This window comes from Bactrocera oleae, chromosome 5, assembly GCF_042242935.1.
Source record: "Bactrocera oleae isolate idBacOlea1 chromosome 5, idBacOlea1, whole genome shotgun sequence".
NCBI classification, from domain to species: Eukaryota; Metazoa; Arthropoda; class Insecta; order Diptera; family Tephritidae; genus Bactrocera; species Bactrocera oleae.
The window spans coordinates 15,730,494-15,758,210 of NC_091539.1; the positions used below are offsets into that span (position 1 = coordinate 15,730,494).

Below are 27,717 nucleotides of genomic sequence, written 5' to 3' on the forward strand. Positions count from 1 at the left end.
TCTCAAAACTCAAGTTTAATATTTTGTTATAATTAGCTTGCGATGTATGAACACTTTAGCTATTTGAAGGCTTTATGTCCTCTTTGCTAGCCCTGTTATGTTATAATAAAAATATAATAAAAATTCACAATTGCCAAGTAAACTGTCAACTGCATGTCACTGATAAATAATTCAGGAAGTTATTGGCTGACATATGCACATTTGTACGTGTATAAATATGCTGTTGGCATAGACGTTCAAAAGTCAGACATGAAAATTGTACAAATAAAAACACTTTGCCCACTTATTCGTACATACCAGTATTTATGTGCATATTTATTATGTCCCGTGGGCTATTCTCACTGTCCAGTAGTTAAAAATATGCATGCCATAGCAGACATGTGCATATGTTTGTATGTATAATATTAATCTGCGTGAAAGTATATTCTTTTACATGTATATGTACATATCAACCCAAATGCGTACAAAAAGCACAATTTTAATAAAAGTTCAAGTGCAAACCCGTTTCAATGCACACAGCTACTTAGATATGCATAAATACATATATATGTACCTATGTATATTCAATAAAATGTACATCTGCAAATGTTTGCAGAACAGCCGTACAATAAATTGCTGGTATACATAATTATATACATACATATATATATATACATATGTATATAGTGTACACGCATTTATTAATACCTCTGAGAGCAAAGTACGTGCATGTTGCGGTTCATTTAAATATTGATATGAAGGTAGACTTTTGTTTTGCATGACTATCATGGCATTCTGCGATAGCCCATGTTTCATTAATTTCATCTCGCAGTACCGCTAAATTTATATACATATATAAAGCCAAGCAGCAAAAACGATAACTTGTTGTCAAGCTTTATACGCAGTTAATCACACAAAAATATTCATTTTCTTTCTTTCACAGAGTTACAAAGTTTGTAGTTGCCCACGTTGTTGTACGCACTAACGCAGTGGCGTATAAGTAACCTTAATTAATGAGCACTAACAAAGCGAAATACTCGCTATATTCACACATTCTAACATGTATTTACAATACTTAGTATATACACATATGTATGTGGTGTCTGCATATGTGCGCGAGTGCTAGCTTGAGTGCCAGTAAGAAGAAAGCTGATAATACTGTGGTTCACTATACATACAAGTATATGAAATATCATAATATTTTACTTAATTGAATAAAAGTCAGACAAAAGACTTTTAAAAATTAATATTCTGAGCAGTAGAGCAACATAAACTCTATAAAAGGCGAAAAATAAGTAAATGCTTTTCAGTTATTGAAAAAATTAAAAATTTATAGTTTTTTAATATTTATTCCTTTAATTTTTTAATTTAATTGTAACAGTTTTAATTTAATTAAAATAATGTTAAATATTTTAATAATTTTATATTATTATTTACTATTTATTTAAGTAAATTTAAAATATTTATAAGAAAAAATTAAAATATTCAATATTCCAAAAAATTGATTTTGTAGTTAATTTTATTTAAATTTAAATTCTTTTTTAACTTTAATTTTCAATAATTAATATGTTCTACTCCTTTTCAGTAATTATTTTTTGGACTAAAAATACTAATAGCTCAAAAAATTTTTATACTACACAATTAAGAATAATAATTGACAAATTCTCATATGAGCGCAAACATATATATATGTTACATCTCTAGGCACATATCTTAGTTTGTATATACATATGTATGCGTTTATACGCATAGTTTGCGCTCTCAACGCCAAAAGCCGATAATTTGCTCACTTGACTGTTCCTAAATACGCCCCGAGAGTTTTCACTTTTTAAACACAAGCAAACTTTTATGTATTTTAGTACTAGTAAGATCTACATACATATGTACTTGTATATTCAATTATATTTGCATATATCTATGTAGATACACATATACACACATAACGTCCGAACTAGTCATGCAATCAAACCGCACCTTTAACTGCCAAATAAACTATGTAATGGCTATTGACACAAACAAAAAGCAGCAAGAAAAAAGCATTAACTGAAAATGCAAAAAAAAATAAACAACTATTTCTGTTTTGCCAAATGAAATGTTTGTCATTAGTATGTATTTCAATCAGTCAATGCTGCTCGCTGCTGGCTGATTGTTACGTCGTGACTCTCATTCGCTAACTCAATCAGTCAGTTATTGAAGCATTCATTCATTAAATTGGTCCGTTGCTATCATTACTGAATTGTTGCCAGCAATATTACTATTTGAGTTGTACTACAGTTATTGCTTCGTTAATGTCTTGTTGTGTGCTGCTAATGTACTGCCGTTAGTTGATTTTGTAGCCCCTCATATCGCTTGACTATTTCAAACTTTGCAACTAATTCGTATGAGCGTCTGGGGGAAAATTTTACACTAATTATTTGTTGATACAGTAACTACAAATTGCTAGCGCCAAAGGGTGCAAAGAGAGAAAAGATAATTAATTAAATAAAACATTTATTTAACCATTGAAAAAACAAAAAAATACAAATATGGCTCTACTTTAAGAAAATGCAGATTTCGTGATTTTCACACACCCTGAAAGTTAGCAAATTTATGTATTATATTTACATAGGTATGTATGTATCTGTACATATATTCATGATTGTATTAACAGCAATATCAATAACAATGTTTTGCAGCATTTGCTTGGCAACGCTTCACCGAAACGTGTCGCCTGTTGAAAATCGTTAAATTGTCATTTTGCTTTCTCCTTCGTTCATTGGCTTACAAGCGTGCAAATGCTCTTTTTTGCTTGCTGTGCAGAATTTCACTTTCTACGGCGCTAAATAGAAGGTTAGAAAATGTAACAATTACGTTTATGGGTGTGTTTGCATGTCCATGTGTCGTCGTCAAATGTTAAATTATTATAAGATTGACGAAAGTTGTGAGTATTTTTTTACTAATAGAAATATTTTTATTTTAATTTTGTTTTTTATTGAAATAATTAAAAAAAAAAATATATAAAGTAAACTATATACTCTTCAGTATAGAATTTACAATATGGCAACAATAAGAATTTCATAGAAAAACTAATTATTTGTTATACATACATATATATATATTGTATATATATATATTTGTTGCACTCATGCACATTTGCAAACATACATACATATGTACGTTTATACCATTTTTTGCATGGTACTGTAAAAAGCGCTCACTGTAGTAACTACATAGCCGTCATGCTAGAAAATTTACATGTGGATGTAGCTTCTTCGCTCCAACAGCTAAATGATCGGCTTTTGAATCGCTGCTGTTTGCCACTCAGTGTCTACACTTGCTTATCTAACCAAATAATAAGCAGATGTGATTGTAATTGTTGCTCCATAATTTATGCGCGCCCAATAGCGCCTACTGCCTCAGGAATCCACATGAGGCAACTGTCCATTCAGTACTGGAGCAAGCAGATACCGTCGTTTTTTAATATATGCATCTCTATGTGTACAAACATTTACATCACACACACACAGTTGCATATATTTTTTCTGGTTTACTTCTATTCCATTACGAATGTGCTTTCAACGTTGTCTATCCTCATACATATCGGTCTGTCTGTACGTCTAATGTTTTTTTGCTATTTTAGTTTTCAAATGTTGCAGCAACGTGTTCACATCCGTATGTAAATATCTGTGCGCAGCCATATCTGTATGTAGGCACTATCTGCTCCTGCCACCAGACAATCTCCCTGTGTGCCTCCCGAGCTGCCAACCTCCAGCCAGTGGCGTGGCAGGCGCTGTGGCAGTGCTGTATGTAGCTGCTGCTCTTGGCGGCGCTCAATTTTCATTTCGCTTTATTATTAAAATGAATTTTCGCTTTAGCGCAGTTTTAGTACTTTTATTTACGGGGCACCGAGAGTGGCAGTGAAAAAGAAGACAGTCGAAAGAGCCATACATATTGTACATACATAGGTACATGCAAACAGTTTTGTAGTAATGTACCAACGACCGTTGGTGATTTGGCTGAATGGCTGGTTAAATGAGTGTTTCTAGTCAGCTGTGTGCGTGCGCACACAAACTTACAAACAGCTGAGTATAAGCAAGCTTGAGAGTCTGGTTAGTGCCGTTTCACATTGGGACGCAAAAGAGTCTCATACCAGTTTATTGTGGGTGAGGGGACGACGAGGAAAGACGAAGGGACCGTGCCACTCGTGTTCGGGTGGCACGCTTTGTGTTCTTGTTCGTAACAGCTCGCTGCTACCCTTTTCAGCATTCCTTTTCACTTTCAAATCCTTTGAATGGTTGCAAGAGCGCTCGGTTTCAAATACATTCGATCGCAAATTTGAGTTCTGTAATCTATTTTTGTATGTAATATGCAAATACGTATGCATAGAATAATAGAAATATTATGACAAATTGTAAATATTAAGATATAGATTATGGAGTAAAGAAATTATGAATTTTTAATACGGAGTAAAGAAATTATGAGTTTTTAATACTTAAAGATTAGGAAATTCCTATTATAAATTTGGCCTTGAAAATATTAGTAGCGGATATTCAATACATTCTTGTGGATTAGGGAATTCCCGTCTTTAATATTTTTTTGAAACTATTTAGCGGGGAGGTACTTGTATTATGCATATTGTTCTACAATATTCATGGTAATTCATTGCAAGCAAAATGTGTGACCATCATCTCAACATACAAATGAAATACGCAGCACGCAGTGTTGCGCAGTCGAACCGCACAAATATTTACGAAAATTTTGTGAAGAGGAATGCAGAAAAACTAGACTCGAGTTGCTGGACTCTTTTTGACTGTGTGAATGCCCAGAGCGACACCAAAAGAAAATTTGAAAAACATCAGACTCTTTTGCATCCCAATGTGAAACGGCACTTAGTTATGTGGTTCGCAGCTTGGTTATCAGCTTGCTTAGTGCCGTTTCACATTGGGATGCAAAAGAGTCTGATGTTTTTCAAATTTTCTTTTGGTGTCGCTCTGGGCATTCACACGGTCAAAAAGAGTCCAGCAACTCGAGTCTAGTTTTTCTGCATTCCTTTTCACAAAATGTTCGTAAATATTTGTGCGGTTCGACTGCGCAACACCGCGCAACACTGCATGCTGCGTATTTCATTTGTATGTTGAGATGATGGTCACACATTTTGCTTGCAATGAATTACCATGAATATGGTAGAACAATATGCATAATACAAGTACCTACCCGCTAAATAGTTTCAAAAAAATACTAAAGACGGGAATTCCCTAATCCACAAGAATGTATTGAATATCCGCTACTAATATTTTCAAGGCCAAATTTATAATAGGAATTTCCTAATCTTTAAGTATTAAAAACTCATAATTTCTTTACTCCGTATTAAAAATTCATAATTTCTTTACTCCATAATCTATATCTTAATTTTCTCCTTATTTACAATTTGTCATAATATTTCTATTATTCTATGCATACGTATTTGCATATTACATACAAAAATAGATAACAGAACTCAAATTTGCGATCGAATTCATTTGAAACCCGAGTGGCACGGTCCCTTCGTCTTTCCTCGTCGTCCCCTCGCCCACAATAAACTGGTTTGAGACTCTTTTGCGTCCCAATGTGAAACGGCACAAAGAACACAAAGCGTGCCACCCGAACACGAGTGGCACGGTCCCTTCGTCTTTCCTCGTCGTCCCCTCGCCCACAATAAACTGGTATGAGACTCTTTTGAGTCCCTGTCTGAAACGGCACTTACACATTTAGCTGTGGCATAAAATCAAAGCAAAAGCAGCAGCCATAACTTAGGTATACAAAAATTATTTTGTTGTTTTTTCGCTGTAAAATTCAAATGATATTCAAGTACATGTGACCGTTCCGACCTTACACACAGCAACTAAGCACTGAAAGCATACACCAACATATAACACTTAGTGACTCTTATTTCTCTTCCCTGTCATTCTACAGAGCGCTCCACTTTTCCATGGCCCCTCTTAGTCACGCACTGGCATTAATAACAGTCCACATTATTAACAGCTACTTCAACACTTTGCGCTTTCAAACCTTTTCAAGCTAATTATTTAAATCCTTACAAGATAGTTGCTGAGCACCCGCCAGCCCGCTGTCGACTAAATGATTGTAAGTAGCTCAACTGTTCTTAGAGCGGTAGAATGCAACTGTTCTATTGCAGTTGTTGTTGTAACAATTACCCTCAGTAATATGCGCGCAGCTTTCATTATCTAATTGATTTCGATGTATTCACAACACATACATACATGCATAAGTACATACATAAATTTGTACATAGGTATATATCTATATGCAGCTACATATTTACGTGTGTAGCAGATAAAACAGATTGTAACTACCTTATTAACAAGTGTATTTCTAAGCTCGGAACACAGCGCACAACAACATTGAGTACGAAATTCATAAAAACAATAAATAAGAAAACAGTTCCGCATTAAGTAAATGTATGTATATAAATATATTAATTTATGTATATGTATATATGTATCTATATTTATTATGTCTGTCTATAAGTATGTATTCGCGACCGCAATAGATTTAAAGCAGATTCTGTTCTTGCTAAGAACGTAATAAGCGAAAAACACACAAAACGAAATACTACGAAAGTCAAACAATAATAGACCGCACTATTAATAATAACAACAACAATGTTAAAAACACACGCTATGAGTGAGTTATTTGTTCGTAGAAAATAGGCTAATAGGACGTTGTAACAAATGTATGTATGTGCGCAAATTTATATAAAAAATTTCTTGAACTGAAACCTATTTGTGAACATGTTTGCACTTACTTTGTGAAAAAATATACATACAGACCTACATATATATGTATGTACACATATGTATATGTATATACATACTAATATAGGTGATTATTGCTTGAACAACGCTGCCAGTGCATTTACATCAAAACAGTGATAAAAACTGATTTTGACGTAACTGGCTGATAAAGGAAGTTATAATATTTTATATGAGAAAACTGGCTTAAGACGTCACTCATTGAGTATTATTTTAAAAGTATTTGAAAAATAAAAATTAATAAAGTTTAAAAAAATAAGAAAATAAGAAAATAATAGACAACTAAAGAAACTCTGATGAATTCTGAATTTAAAAATATCTTAAAATAAAAACATTTGAAAAATAAAAAGAATTGAATTTCAAAAAGTTATCAAATTAATGAAAAATAATAAAACAATAGACAATTAAAGAAACTCTGTCGTATTTAAAGTAAATAATAAAATAAAAAGCCATATTAATTAAAAAAATTATAACCAAATATGGAAAAATTCAAATTAAATAATAATAAAAAATGTAAATGAAGAAAAATGTATTTGGGTACATAACGTTTCTGAATCACATGTAAATGACGAGGTACAATAGCAGTACACATAACGGGATATTCACATTAAAATATAAAACAAATTTTATTGTGATGATTGTTATTCTCGTTCAGTTTTGCTAGTTCTCGGATTTATCCATTGGGTTTTTCTTCAGTGGGTAAGGGAAGCATTCTGCAGATGTAAAGTGGGGAAATGATAAAAAAAAATACGAAAATTAGGAAAAGCGTATAAGGAGATCTAAGAAATGGAAGGATTTTTTGCACAAATGGTAGCAGATTTCTTAAATAATGGAATATAAATGAAACAATGGGAATGTTAACATCCATTGTTAACACTCCTGCCAAATGAATGCGTTTGCGTCAGTCAGGAGCATCAGCGATGCACTAAGAGACTTAAAACATGGTTTTTTATTAAAAATTGAAAGATTCGTTTGTTAATGATGTCACTCCTATTTTTTTGTGGACAATTGTATGTTTGTATATATATGTACATATGTACATATGTACTTTTTAAATTGCGCGTTATAATTATTAATAGTAACTATTCCTAGTATCATAGTTTGTATCATAAATATCATAAATATTAAACAATGATGACATACACACCTACAGTTAAAGACTCTACCTGCAGCATATTTTTTGTTTAACCCTCAATAAATCACTACACCCGCCACTTAACATACAATTTACAGTTATAAGCCCCCAATAAAATTTATAGATAATGCATCGTGACGATCGTTGCCTCTGCGCAACACAGACATTGGTTCGCATTGGCATTATAGCGCTTATTTAATAAGTGCGGTGCCACCGAAAAAAACGAATTAAAAAAAATTGCTTTCCCACGCTAGCTAAGCTAACCGCTGTGAACATACAATACATATCAACATATGCACGAACGGTCGCGCATGTTCAAAAAAAATCACCCCCCTTCCGAAAGCGCAACACTAAATAAACGCTCCAGCAATTGAAATTGTAACAACAAGCAATCAGCACTTGCTAACTAAAAAAATTAATCTACTATTTCGAGCTGGTGCTTCAGTGCAAACAAATGTATGTGTGTAAGTATGTATGTATGTACAAACTTTTCTTTGCTTGAATACCGTTAAAGTCAAGCAAATAGAAAACCAAATTCGATAGTATCACACATAAGCGTATGTGTGTACATTCACACAACGATTCGGATTAATTTATCAAAAAGCAAACATTGTTATAAATTGACTAAATGCCTGAGCCGGTGAACGCTGACTGTGTGCTTCCTCAGCGCCGCACCGCAGCAAGCAGGCTATCACATGCTCTTCGCACTCTTCACCGCTGCCTACCGCACACTTGCTGCAAACCAACGGAATAAATTCAACATTAGCCTCATAAAAAATCAAAATCTCGAGCAAGAGCGCAGTGTGCCCGCATCGCAGCATAAAATAGTCCCCAACGCGCCAATACAACGAGCGTAATCGGTGAAAAAATGTACAAAAACCAAAAACAGCAAACGATAACAATAACAACAGCTACGTAGAGCGCTGTCTGACCAATGTTGTCAAAAGCTAAATAAAACAACAAAAAGAAACCTACAATAAAGGCACGTTAAAACCAAAAACAAAACCAAATAAAATACATAAAAGAATAACCGAACCGTAAAATAAACAAACGCAAAAACACTTTGCGAGGCGCTCAGAGAAATAAGTAAACAAAAACAATAACAACGCCAGTAGCAACAGCAGATCATTAACAACTATGTATGTATGTACGAGAATTTATGCCATACATGGCTCATGAGCACGCTCTGTTGTGCTCAGCTACACGAAAGGCGCTTTGACACTGCTCCACAACCCACTCTGTACGAGCAACTGAGAGTGTGAGAGCACTCACGTGCGAAATCAAGGCAAAGCACAAACGCAAAGAAAAAACAAAATCACGATCCAAACAACTGCTGGTGCGAACAGGAGTGTGTGTGCGCAGAAATAATTTATTGGGAAAAGTGCAGGTAGGCAAGCGGTGAGTGTTGCAGTGTGCGAATTAGTGAAAACAACAGCAGCTAAAAAATCAAACATAAAAATAATATATGTACATATGTAAATATACATGTGTTTAAATAGAAAAAGTGGAAATAAACCACAACTGACTCGACTTTGTTTTAAAAGTTGGTCATTTACATCTGATGCTATGCGCTGATGGGCTGCACGACTGTTATTACTGATCTGTTTTTGCTTTGTCGTACATTTTCATACCATACATATAGTTTTTGTTGCTCAGCTAACGACTGTTATGTGGGTTCTACACTGTGCAATAAATGACAAAAACATTTTGCAACAGGTTGAACGTTCGATTCGGTCGCCACTGATACACTAATAGTACCATAGTCAAATAAGATTGTGTTCGAATTTGATAAGGTATACAAGTGTGTGTGCGTATGTTCCATATAAAATGGGTGGCTTACATTTTTTTGAAGCTAAGAGTGAAGCGAGTAAGCTTGATTGTACTCTCTGTTATTATTTATTAGCCGCTTGTTTACGTTCGATTAGGTATTGCGTTGTATTAACCAGAATTTATTTATTTGTTTTTGAAGGGAACGTTAAAATTTTGAATTATAGAAGCAACGATAGAAGTATAATAAGTGGGATGACTTGATTGTCAAAAAGTTTTTTGCGAAAGTGGTGAAATCTAATAAAAAATAAATTAATTATAATGGAGTGTGCATTTTCACTCCATTTGTATAATAAACTTGCATTCTTACATACATATACATACATGCATATATACATGCACACATATATATACATACTATATTTCCCTATAAACTTTGTTTATTCGCAATAATTTGAATACAACAATCAATATACGCAATTAGTATATTTTGCAAATAAATTATTTAATTTATTACTTTACGCATTGTTTACGACAACTGGCAACGAAATGTATGCCATACACGCATACACTTGCAAGTCATTCAATTACAGGCGTGCTCTTGCCACAATGTCGTTCATTGCTAGTACCGTTTCGCTACCCAGCGGACTACAGATATTTTTATTAAGTGCTGTTTCACATTGGGACGCAAAAGAGTCTCATACCAGTTTATTGTGGGTGAGGGGACGACGAGGAAAGACGAAGGGACCGTGCCACTCGTGTTCGGGTGGCACGCTTTGTGTTCTTGTTCGTAACAGCTCGCTGCTACCCTTTTCAGCATTCCTTTTCACTTTCAAATCCTTTGAATGGTTGCAAGAGCGCTCGGTTTCAAATGAATTCGATCGCAAATTTGAGTTCTGTTATCTATTTTTGTATGTAATATGCAAATACGTATGCATAGAATAATAGAAATATTATGACAAATTGTAAATAAGGAGAAAATTAAGATATAGATTATGGAGTAAAGAAATTATGAATTTTTAATACGGAGTAAAGAAATTATGAGTTTTTAATACTTAAAGATTAGGAAATTGCTATTATAAATTTGGCCTTGAAAATATTAGTTGCGGATATTCAATACATTCTTGTGGATTAGGGAATTCCCGTCTTTAGTATTTTTTGAAACTATTTAGCGGGTAGGTACTTGTACTATGCATATTGTTCTACCATATTCATGGTAATTCATTGCAAGCAAAATGTGTGACCATCATCTCAACATACAAATGAAATACGCAGCACGCAGTGTTGCGCGGTGTTGCGCAGTCGAACCGCACAAATATTTACGAACATTTTGTGAAAAGGAATGCAGAAAAACTAGACTCGAGTTGCTGGACTCTTTTTGACCGTGTGAATGCCCAGAGCGACACCAAAAGAAAATTTGAAAAACATCAGACTCTTTTGCATCCCTGTCTGAAACGGCACTAAGCACTGAATTGCTCATGCAGTACATTTGAAAGAATATATATATATACATATGTTCAAAAATTTGACTTATAAAAAAATTAAATAAAATGTAACTTTTTCGATATAAATTTAATTTTTTAATTTCGTATTTTTATATTTTTTCTACATTTTATTGAAAATAAGCTGACCCAAAAAGTTGCTCTGAGCAATTAGGTAAAACTTGTAAACTTTCAAAGGCAAAAATCGATTATCATTCAACTTTTGTGCGTTGGGCATAAATTTATGCGTGTGTATGTTTGTGTATAGTAATTTCATAATCGCACAACTTTATACACTACAAACTTAAATGTTTATTTACCACCTAACATTTATTCGCTCTCTATGGCACGTTCAAAGAGCGTTTACTCATATTCTGTAGTAGATTGATTTTTTGTTTGTTATAGCCGCAACTGTCAGTCAACAGGAAATATGTCGTCTTAGCTTAAATTTGATAAATACTTTAAATTTCACGAGGGACGCACGTATGTACATATGTTGACATGTATGTATATAATATAGTGCAAAACTTCAAAAAAAAAAACAGACTTAAATTGAAATAATTAATTGGCGTACGCTTATTAATACAAAATGTTCGCGAAAATTCGTTAAAATGAAACTAGGCGCGATATTTCATTAAATTATTTTGGTGTCACACCAGTTTGTATTATACTATGTGTGTATATATGCACGTAAATATGTATGTACATAGTGCAGAATTCTCAGTATTTAATATTAATGATGGCAAACTCAGGCTTGACTTTGAAACAATTTAAAACAAGTTACTCACGTTAGTATTACAAGCATATTTACATACAAGTATGTATGTATGTACAAGTATATGTAAAGTTTATGAACTTGTGCCGTTGACATGATTTTTAAAAGCTAATGCGCATTCATTAATACATACATATAATATTAAGAAATTGTACATAAAATAGAATAGCATTCGTTTTCGTAAAAATATTATATAGGTACAAGCACTAAAAAATTATTGACCGCAAGATTTTATTAAGGATAATGGGAAATTAAATGAGCAAAATATTGGGATATGTATGTACATATGTATAATATATAAAATATGTAGGTATGTATGTGTAATGAATGCTAATTTTCGCGATGAGTCAACATCATCAGCAGTAAAAAATATATTTGTAATATGTATATACTCGTATATACATACAAATTTATATGCGCCGTTTGTGTTGTTGACAGAGGAATACATCGTTATTTCCGTGAACAGGGTATATTAAGGTTGCCACGATGTTTGTAACACACATAAAGACACATCGTTGACCATATAATATACATATATGTCAGTATATCTAAATGATCAGCATGATGAGCTGAGTCGATTTAGCCATGCCCGTCTGTCTGTATATATCCGAACTAGTCCCTCAGTTTTTGAGATATCGATCTGAAATTTGCACACGTCCTTTTCTCCACAAGAAGCTGCTCATTTGTCGGAATCGCCGATATCGGACCACTATGCATATATGTAGCTGCCATACAAACTGAACGACCGGAATCAAGTCCTTGTATGGAAATCTTTTGAATTTGACGATATTTTCTAAGACAACGCTAGAACATTTGAATTTTCTATTGTAGATCGAACTACTAAGTAAATGGTATTAAGTAGCTGTCATACAAACTGATCAAAATCAAATTCTTTTATAGAAACTTTGTTATTTGAAGGGGTATTTCAGCTTCGGTACAACCGCAGTTAACGTTTTTCTTTTTTCATAAATTCTTTTCTTTTATTAATTTTTATTTATTCTATATACACCTAATTTGAAATTGAGTGTAGTAACACACTTCGTTGCATGTAGTCAACGAATTTGTATGTCAACTCAATTTAATTAATAACATGGGGTCTTTATTAGCGAGTTAGTAATAATATAATAATTTTATTAATTTTAATAGGATGGTGAAAAAATACGTTTAAAATGCAATCTTTTTCATGCACATAAGTAAAAAAGTGCTGATTTTATTTATTTTTTGATACGTTTATATTCACGTTTTCTGCAAAAGCTTTCACATTGTATTTATTTAAATAGCTAGCTTCTTTTAACTTTTTTTTCGTTTTCAAGCTTAATAAGTACATACATTACATACATTAAATCTTCTCGCAGATTCCACTAAAATGCCAGACGCTATTAGTTTTTCGAGACTCTCACATTTTTCTCACTGCCGCCTTGGTGATTTAGTGCATTTCATTTTTTCATACCTACTTCCTTCATTTTCTCTTTACTTCTTGTTGTATTCATGTATGTATTTTTGAGGTCACTTCTATGTCCGCTGCACTTTCAGGCGAACATATACCCTCTTGGTTATACTTTAATGTCATGCAAGACATGACCAGTAATAAAAAAAACCTGCAAAATAATAAACGCGCCAATATATACATTTGTACATATGTATGTACATACATATATAGTTATGGTATAAGCTGGCGAGTGCCCTAAAAAAGGCCATAATAATTTTCCACGCTTCAGTATGCTCACTCTCAAAAACATACATATATGTATGTGCGTGCATAAATTTATACACTAGTTTGAACGGCGTCTATGGCGTTTGCTTTTGTTGTCTGTTTCTACTTATTCGACCACTAATCACTCGGACGCTTGTGCTGTATTTGGAAGTAGAAGTATAACATGAAAGTTACCTGCAAGTGCGTACTCACATGTACTTGCATACATACATATGTATATGTTAATTTATATTTGTCTTTTGTATTATTGTGGAATCTGGAAATTTACGAATGTTTCTTTTCGTAAACGCATTTTACACATACGTGCATGTGTTAATGTTAATATTAATATGGGTATTTATTTAACTGAACAAAAATATTAACAATAATTAAAAACAAAAACATATATTAAAAAAACTTTATTATTTTATTAAAATTATAATTCAAACTAATATGCCGCCAATCGTATTATAACGCAACTGCCTTTAAACGCAAATAAGCAGAAGTCAACTTTTCAACCAACTGCATTAAGTCTTCTCCAATAACCTACGCTTGCTTTTGTAAGTCGGCTTGATAAATACATACACACGTTTATGTATATGTACAAGCATGTACATTTAGTAGTAAATAGTAACCACAAATGCGAGTAGCTGCGCGTAAGCCGCTAACATATTCTATTTAATGGCATTAACAACAGCATGGCGAAACCCGCAAAAGCATCAACAAGTAAAATAAAATAAAATTTACGAATAACATCAGCTGGAAGCACTACCAAGGTATCGAAATGGGACAAACGGAACGTACACACAGCCAACCAAAACAGCTGTGAACTTTTTTCTTGTGGCTGACATTATAACGCTTGGCATTCATTGCGCCACCCACACTAGCATACAAAACTGTGCAGCAAAGTGTTAAAAAGACAGTGGAAACGCGTAGTGCGAAGCGCAAATAACAGTTAGCTGGTATAAAACTCTTTATACGCAAAGCTACATCAAAGTAAACTTGAGAATGTATCAATGTGCGTGTGTGTATATTTTGCGTAGAAGAGTGGCATGAAGCCCAGCAAAGAGTCACTAGAGCAAACGGCGTGAGCGTTGTGGAATATGTTCGAATTGCTGCTGAGGAAAACAACTTGCACGTTACGTATACGCCATAGCACACTCATATAAATGAACGCATGTATAGATATATAATATAATATATGTATGTATGTAGCGCACATTAGCTAGCTTTCGTTTATTTGCTTACGTGCAAACTTGTGTACTCACATCCGTAGATTTTATTTGGCACGTGTAAGAGTCACCACGGCCACTCGATAGTTGCTTGCGAGCATAGCGTTCACTTATACAAGCAAACATACATACATACATATGTACATATGCACATACGTGTGTGGCGATACGGAACTTGTATGGTAATCATTGCCGGTGCTTATATAAGTACAACAACTAGCACTTTGTTTCGCACAAGCGACATAAGATTGTGTGTGTGGCTGAAGTTGTATTAAATTTCATATACTTATTTTGTCAAGTTGGCTAATCGACTAGTTCTTGTTGTTGCTTTTATTGTGTATGCGCTCTTAATTTGGTTAACTCTATGCGTGCTGAATTAGTTGTGAGGAACCCTACAGTGATGGAAGTAAAGTTAATGTCTGCTAATAAACATATGTCCACACATTCACATTTCCCAATGCAAATACCTAAAATTAAGATTTTTTGTGACTTTATTTTAATAATAAAAATTTTAAAAAATTGTTTAAAAATTTGTATTGTTCAATTCAAAAATTCAATAGATATAATAAATATTAAATATAAATATCAGAGATAACGGTAAATGTAATTATTTTTTGGATTAAATTTTTTATTTGTTTTAACAAGCCACCAAATTTCAATTATTTTCAATAAAATTTAAAAACATATTTGAAAATTAATTTTAATCATTCAGACGAGACCTTAAATTTAAGCTTGTTAGTACCAGCTACACCTTTGGATATATTTGAACTCTTAAGTAGCCGATACACATACAATGTTCCGGTAGCCATATTTTCGATTTCTCATTACTTTAATGTTTTGTTTTGCGATATGACGATGCCATTTTTCACAAATAAATAAATGTACGCTGTTCATTCACTCATATCTCAGTAAAAGGCAGCAAAAATTAGGACACTTCGCTACCACCACTGCTGCAATGATACATAATCGTGTTGTTGCGATTTTTTAGTTCAAGGTTCACGCGCTACTTTTTCTTCTGCTTTTGTTCTTGATTATTGTCGATTCTCTATTTTTTCGCTGTCGGCATTAGGCAAAATTCGTTTTCGCGTATCTAATGCTAAGTGGCTGCATGTACAAGTACAATATAAATACATACATACTTTGCTTTTGTTCTACAACATATTAGCCATTGTTGTCTGTAACTGCTGAACTACTCAAGTTTGATGCTTTTGTTGCCATATTTATTCACTATATCAATGTTGTTGCCGTTGGCCTCCGCTAAGCTCCGCTCTGTATAATTTGTATGTATATATGTATGTATTCATAGTTCGGCTCTGCTCAGTGCACTTACAAATATCGAAAATATAGTCAAAAAAATATGCGTCATATTGTTATAGGTGGGTAGGTAGGTAAAGTGGCTGCGTTTCGACCTACCTAGGCCTATAGGAGGCCCATTGTGATGTTATAACCTAATTTTGTTTTTGGCATTCACTCTACCTTTCCACGCCCATCGAGAGCTGTTGATTACTAAGCTATTTGATCAACGCCTCTCTTGTATCTGCTGTATTTTTATACTCTTGCAAAATGTTGCTATAGAATATAATACTTTTTTTTCATCTATTTCATTGAAACTTTGTACACGTATTCCTAGGTCGAATCGCCAACGAAACGCCATTAATCGAAAACCTATAAACTGACATAAGCCGCTGTTTAAGATACAAAACTGTTATTTGGTGCAATGAATCTCAATAACGAGGCTCCCCTGTGGTTTGAAAATTTTTGGAAAGTGGGCTCGGCCACGCTTCTAAGTAGGTTTAATGTATGTATCTCAAAAACCATTCAAGCTATATCACCCAAATTTGCAGAGAACTAATCATATCGACACTTCCTGCGACAGCATGAAAATAAGTAAAATCGGATGATAACCACGCCCGCTCCTCTTATAAAGGTTTTGTTAAAAACTACTAAATTGCCATAAATCAATAACTTAATGCGTCAGAGGCATTACAATTTTTACATCCCGGATGGCACATTTGGTGATAGTGCATATTTCCGGAACTACTGAACCAATTTTATGCAAATTAAGTACATAGGATTATTTTGATATTCCCATTTCCCTTAGCCATTATATACCGAATAAAAAGATTTTCGAATATTCCCCCATATGGGAATTACATATCTTAATTAAATTGAGAGAGTGTTTTTTCACCCAACGGTGCATCTCTGTGCTGAACATGAATGGAGCTGGGGTAGACCTTGGTATTAATCTCATATCCCTAATATCATCAATTTCAATCTTTGGTTGACGTTATGCACATCAACTCATTTTATTTATGTCAAATATATGTCATTTAGGGTTGATTTTAGTATAATTTTCGCTGACGGGAAGTAAAATATAGTTATAAAACTAATTGAATCTATGATCTATAATAAAACTTAAGAATATACCAAATTTGATTGTACTTCATTCACGATTTCGTCGAATAATGAATATACCAAATTTGATTCTACTTCATTCACGATTTCGATTTCAATAATGAAAATTGAATTCTTTCGCATCAGTTTTAAAACAAAGTTTTGCCAACACCTGAGAATATTTCCCCGGCTTTGGTTCTTGCAAGTTGGAAGAGAATGAAATGTTCGGTTACGCCCGAATTTTGCCTTTCCTTACTTGTCACTTCATTGCTTACTAGCTTACCTTTGTACCCCCTTTGAGCGATAATAAGCAATAAAGCCTAGTAGTGTTTTAGTTCTCAAAGTCGCATATAAGCTGATTTTATGAACCAATCAAAGCATTTATCCTTTGAAACACTTTGAAATCTACCTTCATCTCCCGGCAATTTAGGTATTCTCATTTGAATGTTCGTCACCTATTCGCCTTCGCACACATACACACATATGAGTGAATGCGACCGTTACTTCGGTAGAAACCGGCACGCGTTGTCTCCTTTGTCAATACTCCTCGCTTTCATTTCATTCACTTTCTTTTGCTTTTTGAAGGTTTTACTGGTTGTTGATATTGCAATGTTGTTTTTGTGTTGTTGGTTGTACATTTTCTTCAATATACTTTTTGCTTCGCCTATTCTTGATTTTTGAGTTGACAGGCATGACAAGCATGCGTATGTACTTATGTACTTACAAACATACTTAAGTACATACATACAAAGAAACTTAAAGTATTTCTTGTGTGAATTAATTTTAAATTTTCTACATTTATGTAGCCTTTGTAAAAGTGTTAATATTTGACTTCTTATTTTACATAGTGTTAATTAGGTGAACGTGTGTACTGGCAGACGTTCGTTTCCGATTTTTTATGCTTATAACCCGCTGCAATCAGCTGTCATCACCTGTTTTTATTATTTTACTTATTTTTGAATTAAATTCACTTTTAAAATATATGTATATACATATTTATAATTAAAATCTCTCTTGTTGAGACTTGTTTGCTTTGTTCGTTTACGAAAAATATACAATACCATATAAGTATACGAACTTTGATCTTTGCTGGCACATTTGCTTTTATTTACGTATGTAAGTTTTTATACTTTCTTTTTTATTTGGCATTTCCCTAATATTTCTACCCGCGCACACACATCCCTATTTTACTTACTAATGAAGTTACTGCTTCACGCTTATGTTTACTTACGCGTTCCTTATTGTTGTCATTTGGTTGTTGATTTTGTGGCCGCAGTGCTTTGTGTTTATTCAGTGTGCCAGAGGTATTTATTGTATTAAAAGATTTTTACAACATTTGACAACATCAACAGCGCAACGATGGCATCGTTAATGACACTTTCCACAAAGTTTACAGACTTAAATACAAGCATATGGTAAGTAGTACTCAGTTCACTGCTTCTCGTGTACTTATTGTGGTTTTATGTGGCTAACAGTTGGCAATCGCTATACGATATGCACTTCGTCGTATAAAACGAATTGTGAAAATTAGGGGAAATTTTAACGCATGGCTGCGACAACTGGGTTTGTTTCTGAAGTGCTAACTATCACTAGCTACTAGCCAAGCTTCTGCTGGAAAAGCGTCTCTTAATCCAAAAATCTAGCAGAGGAAAGCTCAAGTTAAGAGCGTAAGGGGCAGAAAAAGCTGCTAGTTTTTGCTAGCGAAATTTAAATAAATAAAAATAGTTATTATGAAGAATTTTGACGCATTTGCATTGATTTTAATACTTTTGAATTATCAAAACTCTAACGATTGCTTTCCAAGTTTTTGATAGTTCCTTGCTAATTTCTGCTAGTATCTGTTTATTTACTTCTGCCTGATAGCTAACAGCTACTATGGCATAACAAACAAACTTACTTTCTAATACGTTAAACACACGCTCAGCACTTTGGCAGCATTCAATTGAAAGGTCAGTTTTAACTGAAGTTACGCGCTTAGCGCAAGGCTTAAAAAAGGTAGCTGATAGATATGAGTGAAAGTGTTTTGATTTCATGTCGGTTAGCAAAACACTTCTTCAAAACTAATAAGATATTAATTTATTTAAGTATATTTACATGGTAAACTTGCAATAATAAACTGTTTACAATTTCGTAACTGCCATAAGAGTACCATAGATCCTAGCCACATCGGTTATACTCTTAATATCTGCAAATTTCAATATCTTGCCTTTTTATGTGTGTGTATGTATGCATGTATCTAATTAATTCTTACTGCTTTACTTTCTTTTTATTATCTGCAGTTTTGGTAATAAATATTTTGTTGCTGTTTTATTTTGCTATGGCAGCAAACCAGAGTAGCAACCATAACCACAACCGCAAGCATCAAACACTAAACCACCTCACCATTTATAATAAGCTTAATTATTATTGTGCTTTTGCACTCAACTCAGTCGAGCTCACACACACATATACCAAGGCGGCGACCTAATTTCTTTGCTGTGCTTAAACATGCGCACCACCGCACTACACCGCTTAACTACCAACCGTTCACCCAAGCAAACGAGCATTGAGCCAGTGTATGTGTATTTCATCATTCGATGGCGGTGTCTAATTGTATGCCACAGCGTATTTCAGGCATAAATGGCGCTTTACAAGGGGATTTCCTTATCACGATTCAGTCGTAAAGCCAAATTCGCACACACAAACCTGCAGCTTCTTTTCGGCTATGTTCGTATATGTATGTACGTGTGAATCTAGAGCAGAGTTGCAAATAATGCACTAAAAATACTTCTATTAACATTTGAATTAAATTTTTTTATTTTGTTTAATTTTAATAACAAAACTTTGATTAAAAATTTGTTTTAAATTTTAAAATAAAATTAAAGTTTGTATTTTTATATAAATGTTTAATCCCAAATACCGGATGGAAAAAATTGAATTCCAAGCTTATAATTAAAAAAGCAATTGTTTTAGAATTTTTATGATTTTCGAATAATTTGTGTTCTGTTCGGAATAAAAAAATTGAAAACTTAAATCCAAAATTTTTGAATTAAAAAATTCGCTACCCCGATCTGGAGCGCGCTTCCCCAGTACATTAGGCCGAGCATAAAAAGTGTCGCAAGGTTTTCATTTACCTACATAGTGCTTTCAATTATTGTACTTTGCTGCGTGATTCTTCCACACGCTGACATGCTGCCCACAAACCTTTTTGTTATTTGTTGCTAAGTATACGTATGTATACATATGTATGTATGTATATAGCGTTATGCAACATTTTGCAATATGCACGTATGTAGTTACACGACTATTTTCTCCATGCAACATCTTGGCTAGACCGCACTCGCTGGCAAGGCAGGGAAACGAAATATGCTCCAGCCTCCACTTATTATTTGTGCCACTCCGTAAGAGCTGATATGCGTATGAGTGTGTTTGTGTCTATATTATTGATAGTGCTTTAGTTTGTGACATAAAGCTGCTTGCTTGACTTCCCTATGTATTATTGTGGCTCTTCCGTTACGTGCGCGTATACTTACGTTACGAATTTATGCGCAAATGAGCGCAGAAGTGAAGCGATTGAATACACAAAATTTTTTATTAGCATTTTTAACTTCGAGAAAGCGACTTCACGTCGTCTCAAAACGTATGTTCGCATAGCGTTTGATGCGCCCCTGCTGCTAATAGGCTTAAAGTGTGCGTTAAATTTGCATAAGCGTTTTTATTCAGCTTAATAAGAATTAATGAAAAAATTTAAATTTGATCAACAATATTTATATAATATTTCAATATACAATTTTGTGAGTTTATAATTTTTTAAATTACGTATATGCGATTTTCACAGCAAGCGTGACTTTCTTATGCATATTTCACCTTTAACCTCTTCTTCTGCGCGCTTAACTGCATTAGAAACACATTATGGCCGTAATAAAAAGTCATAAGTCTCCCTATCATTAATGGCCTTTGCATAAAATGAATCTTAAATTCCATAGAAATGTACTTGTGCCAACGATAACCACTACACACACCGGCGGTTATTACAGCGCACTCTGCGCAGGTATTACTACTTTTATGATCCCACAATCATATTACCCGTACGGCACAAACATTACATATTGCCGACCATAAGTGCTACTATGTTTCATTGTGCACTTTCTGCTGCTTCAGTAGCACAAATCAAAAACAACTACTGACCATTGCTACCGCTCGTATTTTAATGTCAATTAAAAACTTACCGCTCGTATGAGAATTTAATAACCGTTGCGCTAAACAGAGTATGCCAATGTGCACAAATATGTACAACACTTAGTAGTGTGTAACTGTAAGTTTACTTCTGTAGCTAGGCGTTGCAACGGTGCGGTGAATTCTTTTTGTTATTTATTATCATCACTTCTTACAGCGATGTCATTCGCCCTAATCCTTTGAGTTTTGTTACTGGCGTAGACAAACGGTTGCTTCGCTGCTCTTCAGCGCTAGGCTGGCTTGCCAGTTGTTGTGTGTCTCTTAACATTTTTCTCCGTACTCTTTTAGCTCTTTTTATGCACTGCTTTTGGGGATACACAACCTGTTACACTGCTGCTCTTGTAAATTTAACTAATCAAGTCAATTTCCGCCGCTCATCGCGCGCTGTGTTTGCTGACTTTGCGCTCACAAAATTCACTTTTCTCCATGTGTGTGTCTCCGCCGTTTATCTAAAATTTATTGAAATCTTCAGATGTGTACGACATATGTTGTGGCTTTGCAGATTCCCGATTGCGTTAAGAATATATCATCCGGACTTACTCAAAATTATTGCACACAAATTTTTTAAAAAAATCGTGTCAATCAGCTGCATCTGTTATCTATGATATCGTCTGTTCATGACGGTATGCCGTGATACCCTTCTTGGACCTTGCCGCAGTTGTCGCGACTCGTTGATTGCTGTTGCCACTGAATGTTATTTAATGATTACATCGTGAATTAAGACAGCTTTTGAGAAAGCTTTACTTGAACTTTTGTATTTTTAGACAACAATTTCTTTGCCCATCACAGTTTCTATTCCCAAGTAATCTGTAGTAAATTAGTATTAAAAATTTGAATGTAGTGTTAAACTATTTTATGTTATGTTATTTTATCATCATTACTTATAATGCATGTTTTCTTCATGTCGCTACAGATCTGAGGTCAAACCGGAGAGTGCACGCGATAATATATTTAATCCATACAATAGCTGCGGCATTGACAACTCCAATCATCAGCCATCGAACAAATCCGTCTGCAATGAAATCACCAGTTCTGCATCCAACAACAATTCTCTCAATAATTTACGCACTCACAGCAGCACGGAGCGCAGCAACTGCTGTGAACTGGTCTTCAACGGCGATGAAAATAATCTTAACTGCAACAATAGCAACAAACTACACTCGTCCACCAACGCCGATATTGAAAACTCGTCTCTCATCGTCGACGTCAACAGCAGAAACATCTCTATTAACTCCACCGCCATCACCTCACTTGCGACTGCCAACCATACTACCGCCAACAATGCCTCTTCCACCACTTGCACGCACAGTACCCACTTCAACGGCACCACTAACACCGCCACTGCTCATTCGTCATCTTCTTGCACCCCTGCCGGACACAGCACACACACACGAAAACGTCAACTCTGCAGCAGCAATCTCGACAATGACCTAGAAATACTCGACCGTGAACTGAGCGCAATCAATGCACCAATGCCACTCATTGACCCAGAGATCACACAGGGTGCTGAACAGCTCGAGAAAGCTATCTCGTCCCGGAAGCGTTTGCGAAGCGAGGACGAAAGTGATCGTTTAGTGCGCGAAGCACTCTCACAGTTCTACATACCGCAGCAGCGTCTCATTTCCGCCATCGAAGATTGCCCGCTGGACGTGGTGAGCGTTGGAAGCGGCATGGGCGTCGGTGTCGGCTTGGGACTAGGCATGGGTGTCGGAGTGGGCATGGGTATGGGGCCAATATCGCCGAGTAAACGTCAAAAGCTCGGTAATGGCGCTAACGAGCTCGAGCTTGAGTTCGATCTGAATCAGAATCAAAAGGATTTTGAGGTAATTATGGACGCACTGCGTTTGGGCACGCCCAGTCCAACACCGAGTGTGGGCAGCGACTCCTGTGGCCAGGCGGCGATGATGAGTGAATCGGCCAGTGTATTCCACAATCTGGTGGTCACCTCATTGGAGACATGAAAGTATCAGTAAATGACAGAAAACTGGCGAGTTACGCAGGAATAGGATTAAGAGTGCGTAAGTCAAAAAAAAAGATTTGAGAATAGGCGTTAGGCGTAGCGTACTAAATCTTAAACAAATATAAAAATTCGTACGCAGCACGCTGTCAGCCTTTTCACATTGTTGATTTATGCGGGTTGAATGCAATTATTGCAAATAAAAAGCTTTTTTTTCGAACGCATTGTTAAGTTTAGCAAAATGTTTGCAAACCTAAAATTGAATATTTATGTTGGTTAAAGAACATTCTTAAATTTAAAATGGCGTTAAAGTGGAAGCGGAAACGTACGTACATAATTTACACTAAAAAATTTTGTCAAACACAAAATAAGTGTGAACATGTTTTGTTATAACTAAAATAGGCAAAGTAAAAAGCCCTTAATTTTAAGATTTAGCTTAAGACATTTTCCACAAATATGATTAATTTTTATGCAAGCAAAAAGGATAACAAAAAGCATATACAAGTACATATACCATAAAACAAAAAATTATACAACATTATATACATACGTACATACATACATATGTATGTACATAAGTTAGATATTAAGAAAACCTAAATCAAAGAAAATGTAGTCAAACAACAGACAGCCGGCATACGTACTCATATATTTATGTATGTTTGTAGCGTAAGCGAGTCATGTGAGTAAAATATGTAGAGATCACGAGCGTACAGTGATTTAGCTAGTGAAGAGCAGAAAATGTTTGTATTTTACAACAGTTTTTCCAAATTGCGCTTTGTAGTTTAAAAATAAAATCAAAACAGCTTATCTGAATTAAGACTATGCTTTAAATGGCATAATTGAGCAGCTTACAAGTTTCTTTTTGTTAGAGTAGACCTAGTAATTTTGCCAAAATACTTTCAAAGCTTATATAACCGTAAAGTATATTTCTGCGAAACGCAAAGAGATGTCAGTTTGATAGTCGAAAAATAAACAAAGTAATTTTTTTTATCAAAAACATGGTTTCACATGACACACTGACTATGGCAATGGAATTCAACGTAATTTTGTAAATGAAAACGCAAAAATGAGAAACATTTGCAACTAACAAGAACGTTTACAGTAACCCCATTCAAAGGCAGAAGTGATCTTTTGCCGTCATTTGCCTCACGACCAATGTTATAGAAGAAACCTTTTTTCGTTTTTTGATGTACATATGCGCCTTCTCTATCAGAAAGTTTCCTTACGGAAACGGAAACAAAATTAACAAAAAATATTACAAATTAAAAAAGGCTGCAAAAATTTCACTAAAGTGCATATAAATATGTACTCTTGTGCAAATTATTGCATTATTTAGTTTCCGAGAGCACTGTATTTTTTCTTCTTTGTTTACAACTATTATTTTCATTTATTTATTTTGTTATTATTATTTTATTGTTTTTGTTATTTTATAATATGTTCGTAATTTTCCTACACACTTATTCCATTTTTATTTTTATCTTTAATTTTATATGTTTACAAATTACAGTAAGAATTTGTTCTTTGACTGGCAACAAATTTACAACGTTTTAGAATATTTCATAACAAAATTCGCCGTCAATTCTTAAAAACCAACTCGTTTCAAGACTCCAAGTTATACATCTATCTTCGAAACACGCAAAGAACTTTGATGGCAAAGCAAAAGAAATCCATAAATTTTCATTTCAAAGTGCAATTAAAATTTTTTTATAGAACAAAAATTTAGAAATACAAATAAACGCAAATTATACACAAAAACGCCGTTAAGCCTAGACTTGCAAATAAAAACAAATAAATATTGTAAGCAATTGTAAGCTGTTTTGTGTTATTTGAAATTGTTAATAGAAAAATGGCATGTATTGTTGTAATATTTTGAAGAAAAAAATTAGATTTGTAATAAAAATTGCAGAAAAACGGTTTGAAATTTTTTTTATTACAAATAATGGCTGTGATAATATTATTAAGTTAATGTTAGTAAGCAAAACAGGCAAAATAAAAGACAAAGCAAACGGAAAAAAGTAATAAAGTGTGAAAGAAACATTTGTAAAAATAAAAAACAGCACAACAAAAAATAAAAAAAAAAAATAATAATAATAATTTAAGTAAACCTTTAGATTTAATTTACAATTAAATTATGAAAACTTATGAAAAAACAAATACTAAAAGCAAAATACTTAATTTTTTAAGATAAACAGTACACAAACGCAAGTATTATAAGTAAAAACATAAAACACAAACAAAAACACGCAAAGCAAACCATTTGTACTCAATTAAAATGAAAAATACTTTTTATATTCAGATAGTTTGTTACACATTTACAAAATCCTGCAAAATAAAAGAAATGATGGTTTCAGCTCTTTATTTCGTATAAAATTTTTTAACTAAACACTATTTTCTGTTTAAAAATATTACTACAGTAATCAAAATTATAAAACATTCGTATACAATAATATTTCATTTTTTTGTTGTTGGAATAACTCTCTGAGCAACTCCTACTCCTATGTTTCTACAACATGAAACGGTTATCTTTTTGCGTTCCGTTTCTTCTGTCATAGACATAGCCATATACAAACTAGCATTTCAGTTACGATTTATTTAACTTTTGTGTTCCCATTTTGTACGAATATACAAAAAAAAAATTCTTTAATGTTTTTATGCTTGTTTGCATATTTTTATAAACTGAAAACCAAAACTTGTTCACTATTTTTTTCTTGTTTCTATTATCTTTAAGTTAAACTGCAATGCAAAATTAATGCATAAAAAACTAAAAAAAAATTAAACTACACAAACTACATTAGTAAAAAGAAGTTTCTTAGCTGTTACTATCTAGTTATAGTTTTAATTTTCTTTTTTATTAAACATACTTACATACATATATATGAATAAATGCTATTATTATCATCATAGTTATTGCATAAATATTTAACTTGTAATTACTTATAATGTAGAACAAATAAACTGCATAAAGTTTACTTTCATCATAAAGAGAAAATCATAAACAAATTTACAAAAACATACGCAACAGAAAATTACAAAAAAATACAAAAAATAAATAAAACTATTGAAATATTTGTAAAAAAATCGTTATTTTTATTTGTTTCTATTTCGGCATCGTTGCTCTTTAGAAGATTGCTTTACTTATTGTTGCCGTTGTAACAGCACACATATGTATGTATGGTCTTAGCAACTTCTTTTGGTGCGTATTTTGGCTAATTTTATTTTCATATTTGCTTTTATGGCGATTTCTAAATACTTTACTATATTTAGCAGTTTTTGCATGAACTTTCTTTGGCTTTCTTCTCTCGCTTTTTGTCGGACTTTAAACCAAACAGCTGTTGAACTTTCAGCACTGCATGTTGCTTATTCTACAGTTCGTACTTGATACTATACAAAAATATTATGTACATTAGTAGTATTTTTTCTAGTGTATATTTTTTCAATATTCACATTGCCGTTGTTGTTGCAGCTCGAAAAACATACATATGTTTATCTCATTTCTCACTTAGTTTTCTGCAATCTTGATTGCGCTAGCACTTTCGTTTTAATCGGGTTTTTTTCTCTTTTAACCATCGAAAACTTGAAATAAATTTCAAATATATTCACCATGGTATATTTTCCAGTAGAGAACTAATACATTGTTGGCGTTATTTAACTTTTTTGTGTTGTTATCGAACTTTCGACCGTGAGATACCTAGGGATAAAGGGATGCCGTTTTGTAGTCGTTGTCTAAACAAAAATCTAGTTTTTGGGTATTTAAATTAAAACACCAAACATTTATTACGATTAAAAATTATACTACAAGTAGTTTACAGTCATATTGCGACTGCTAAAACCGAAAATTATGTTGGATTTTTTGTGTTGTAGCAAAGGAGTGTAGGCAGAGATAAAGAGATGTCAAACTCATCTCAAACTGAAGGTCAGGAGGTCTGACGTTTAGCAATTGAAAAAAGAGGGACGGCCAGATTAAAATCCTACAGACAAATATGTGAACAGAGAGATTTGTTGCTGCTGTTGAAGATCACTAACAAAAATTGGAAAACAATGAAAATGAAAAAAAAGGCGAAATTGAAATGTATGTGATGAAATCTTTTGTGATGCCATGCTTCATAGTATTAATTTTCAATTGAAAATTATAAAAAACATTTACTAACTGAGAGTTAATACATTTTTTCAATTTTTAAGTATTGAAAGTTCAAAAATCAGTTGTTTTGATGTATCACAAAATCACAAAAATGGATTTAAATAGTTTTTCAATATGTTTAACGCATACATGTAGAATAATATTTAATCCTAATAAA

General features: G+C 33.5%; 1 protein-coding gene across 2 annotated transcripts in view; it reads left to right on the forward strand.

Moving 5' to 3' along the window:
- The window catches only part of LOC106620147 (probable serine/threonine-protein kinase roco9), a 51,306-nt gene extending 23,873 nt beyond the window's left edge, over window positions 1-27,433 (forward strand). Inside the window, exons 2-3 of one of the 2 annotated variants that reach the window (XR_004978284.2) lie at window positions 22,376-23,480; window positions 24,930-27,433. Coding sequence is in view for 1 of the 2 variants with exons in the window: in XM_014238551.3 (XP_014094026.1) it covers window positions 22,376-23,423 (1,048 nt within the window). In the remaining variant the exon portion in view is untranslated. Of the gene's footprint in view, window positions 1-22,375 lie in introns of both variants that reach the window. The other variant, XM_014238551.3, reaches the window with a different exon arrangement.
- The last annotated feature ends 284 nt before the right edge of the window (window positions 27,434-27,717 follow it).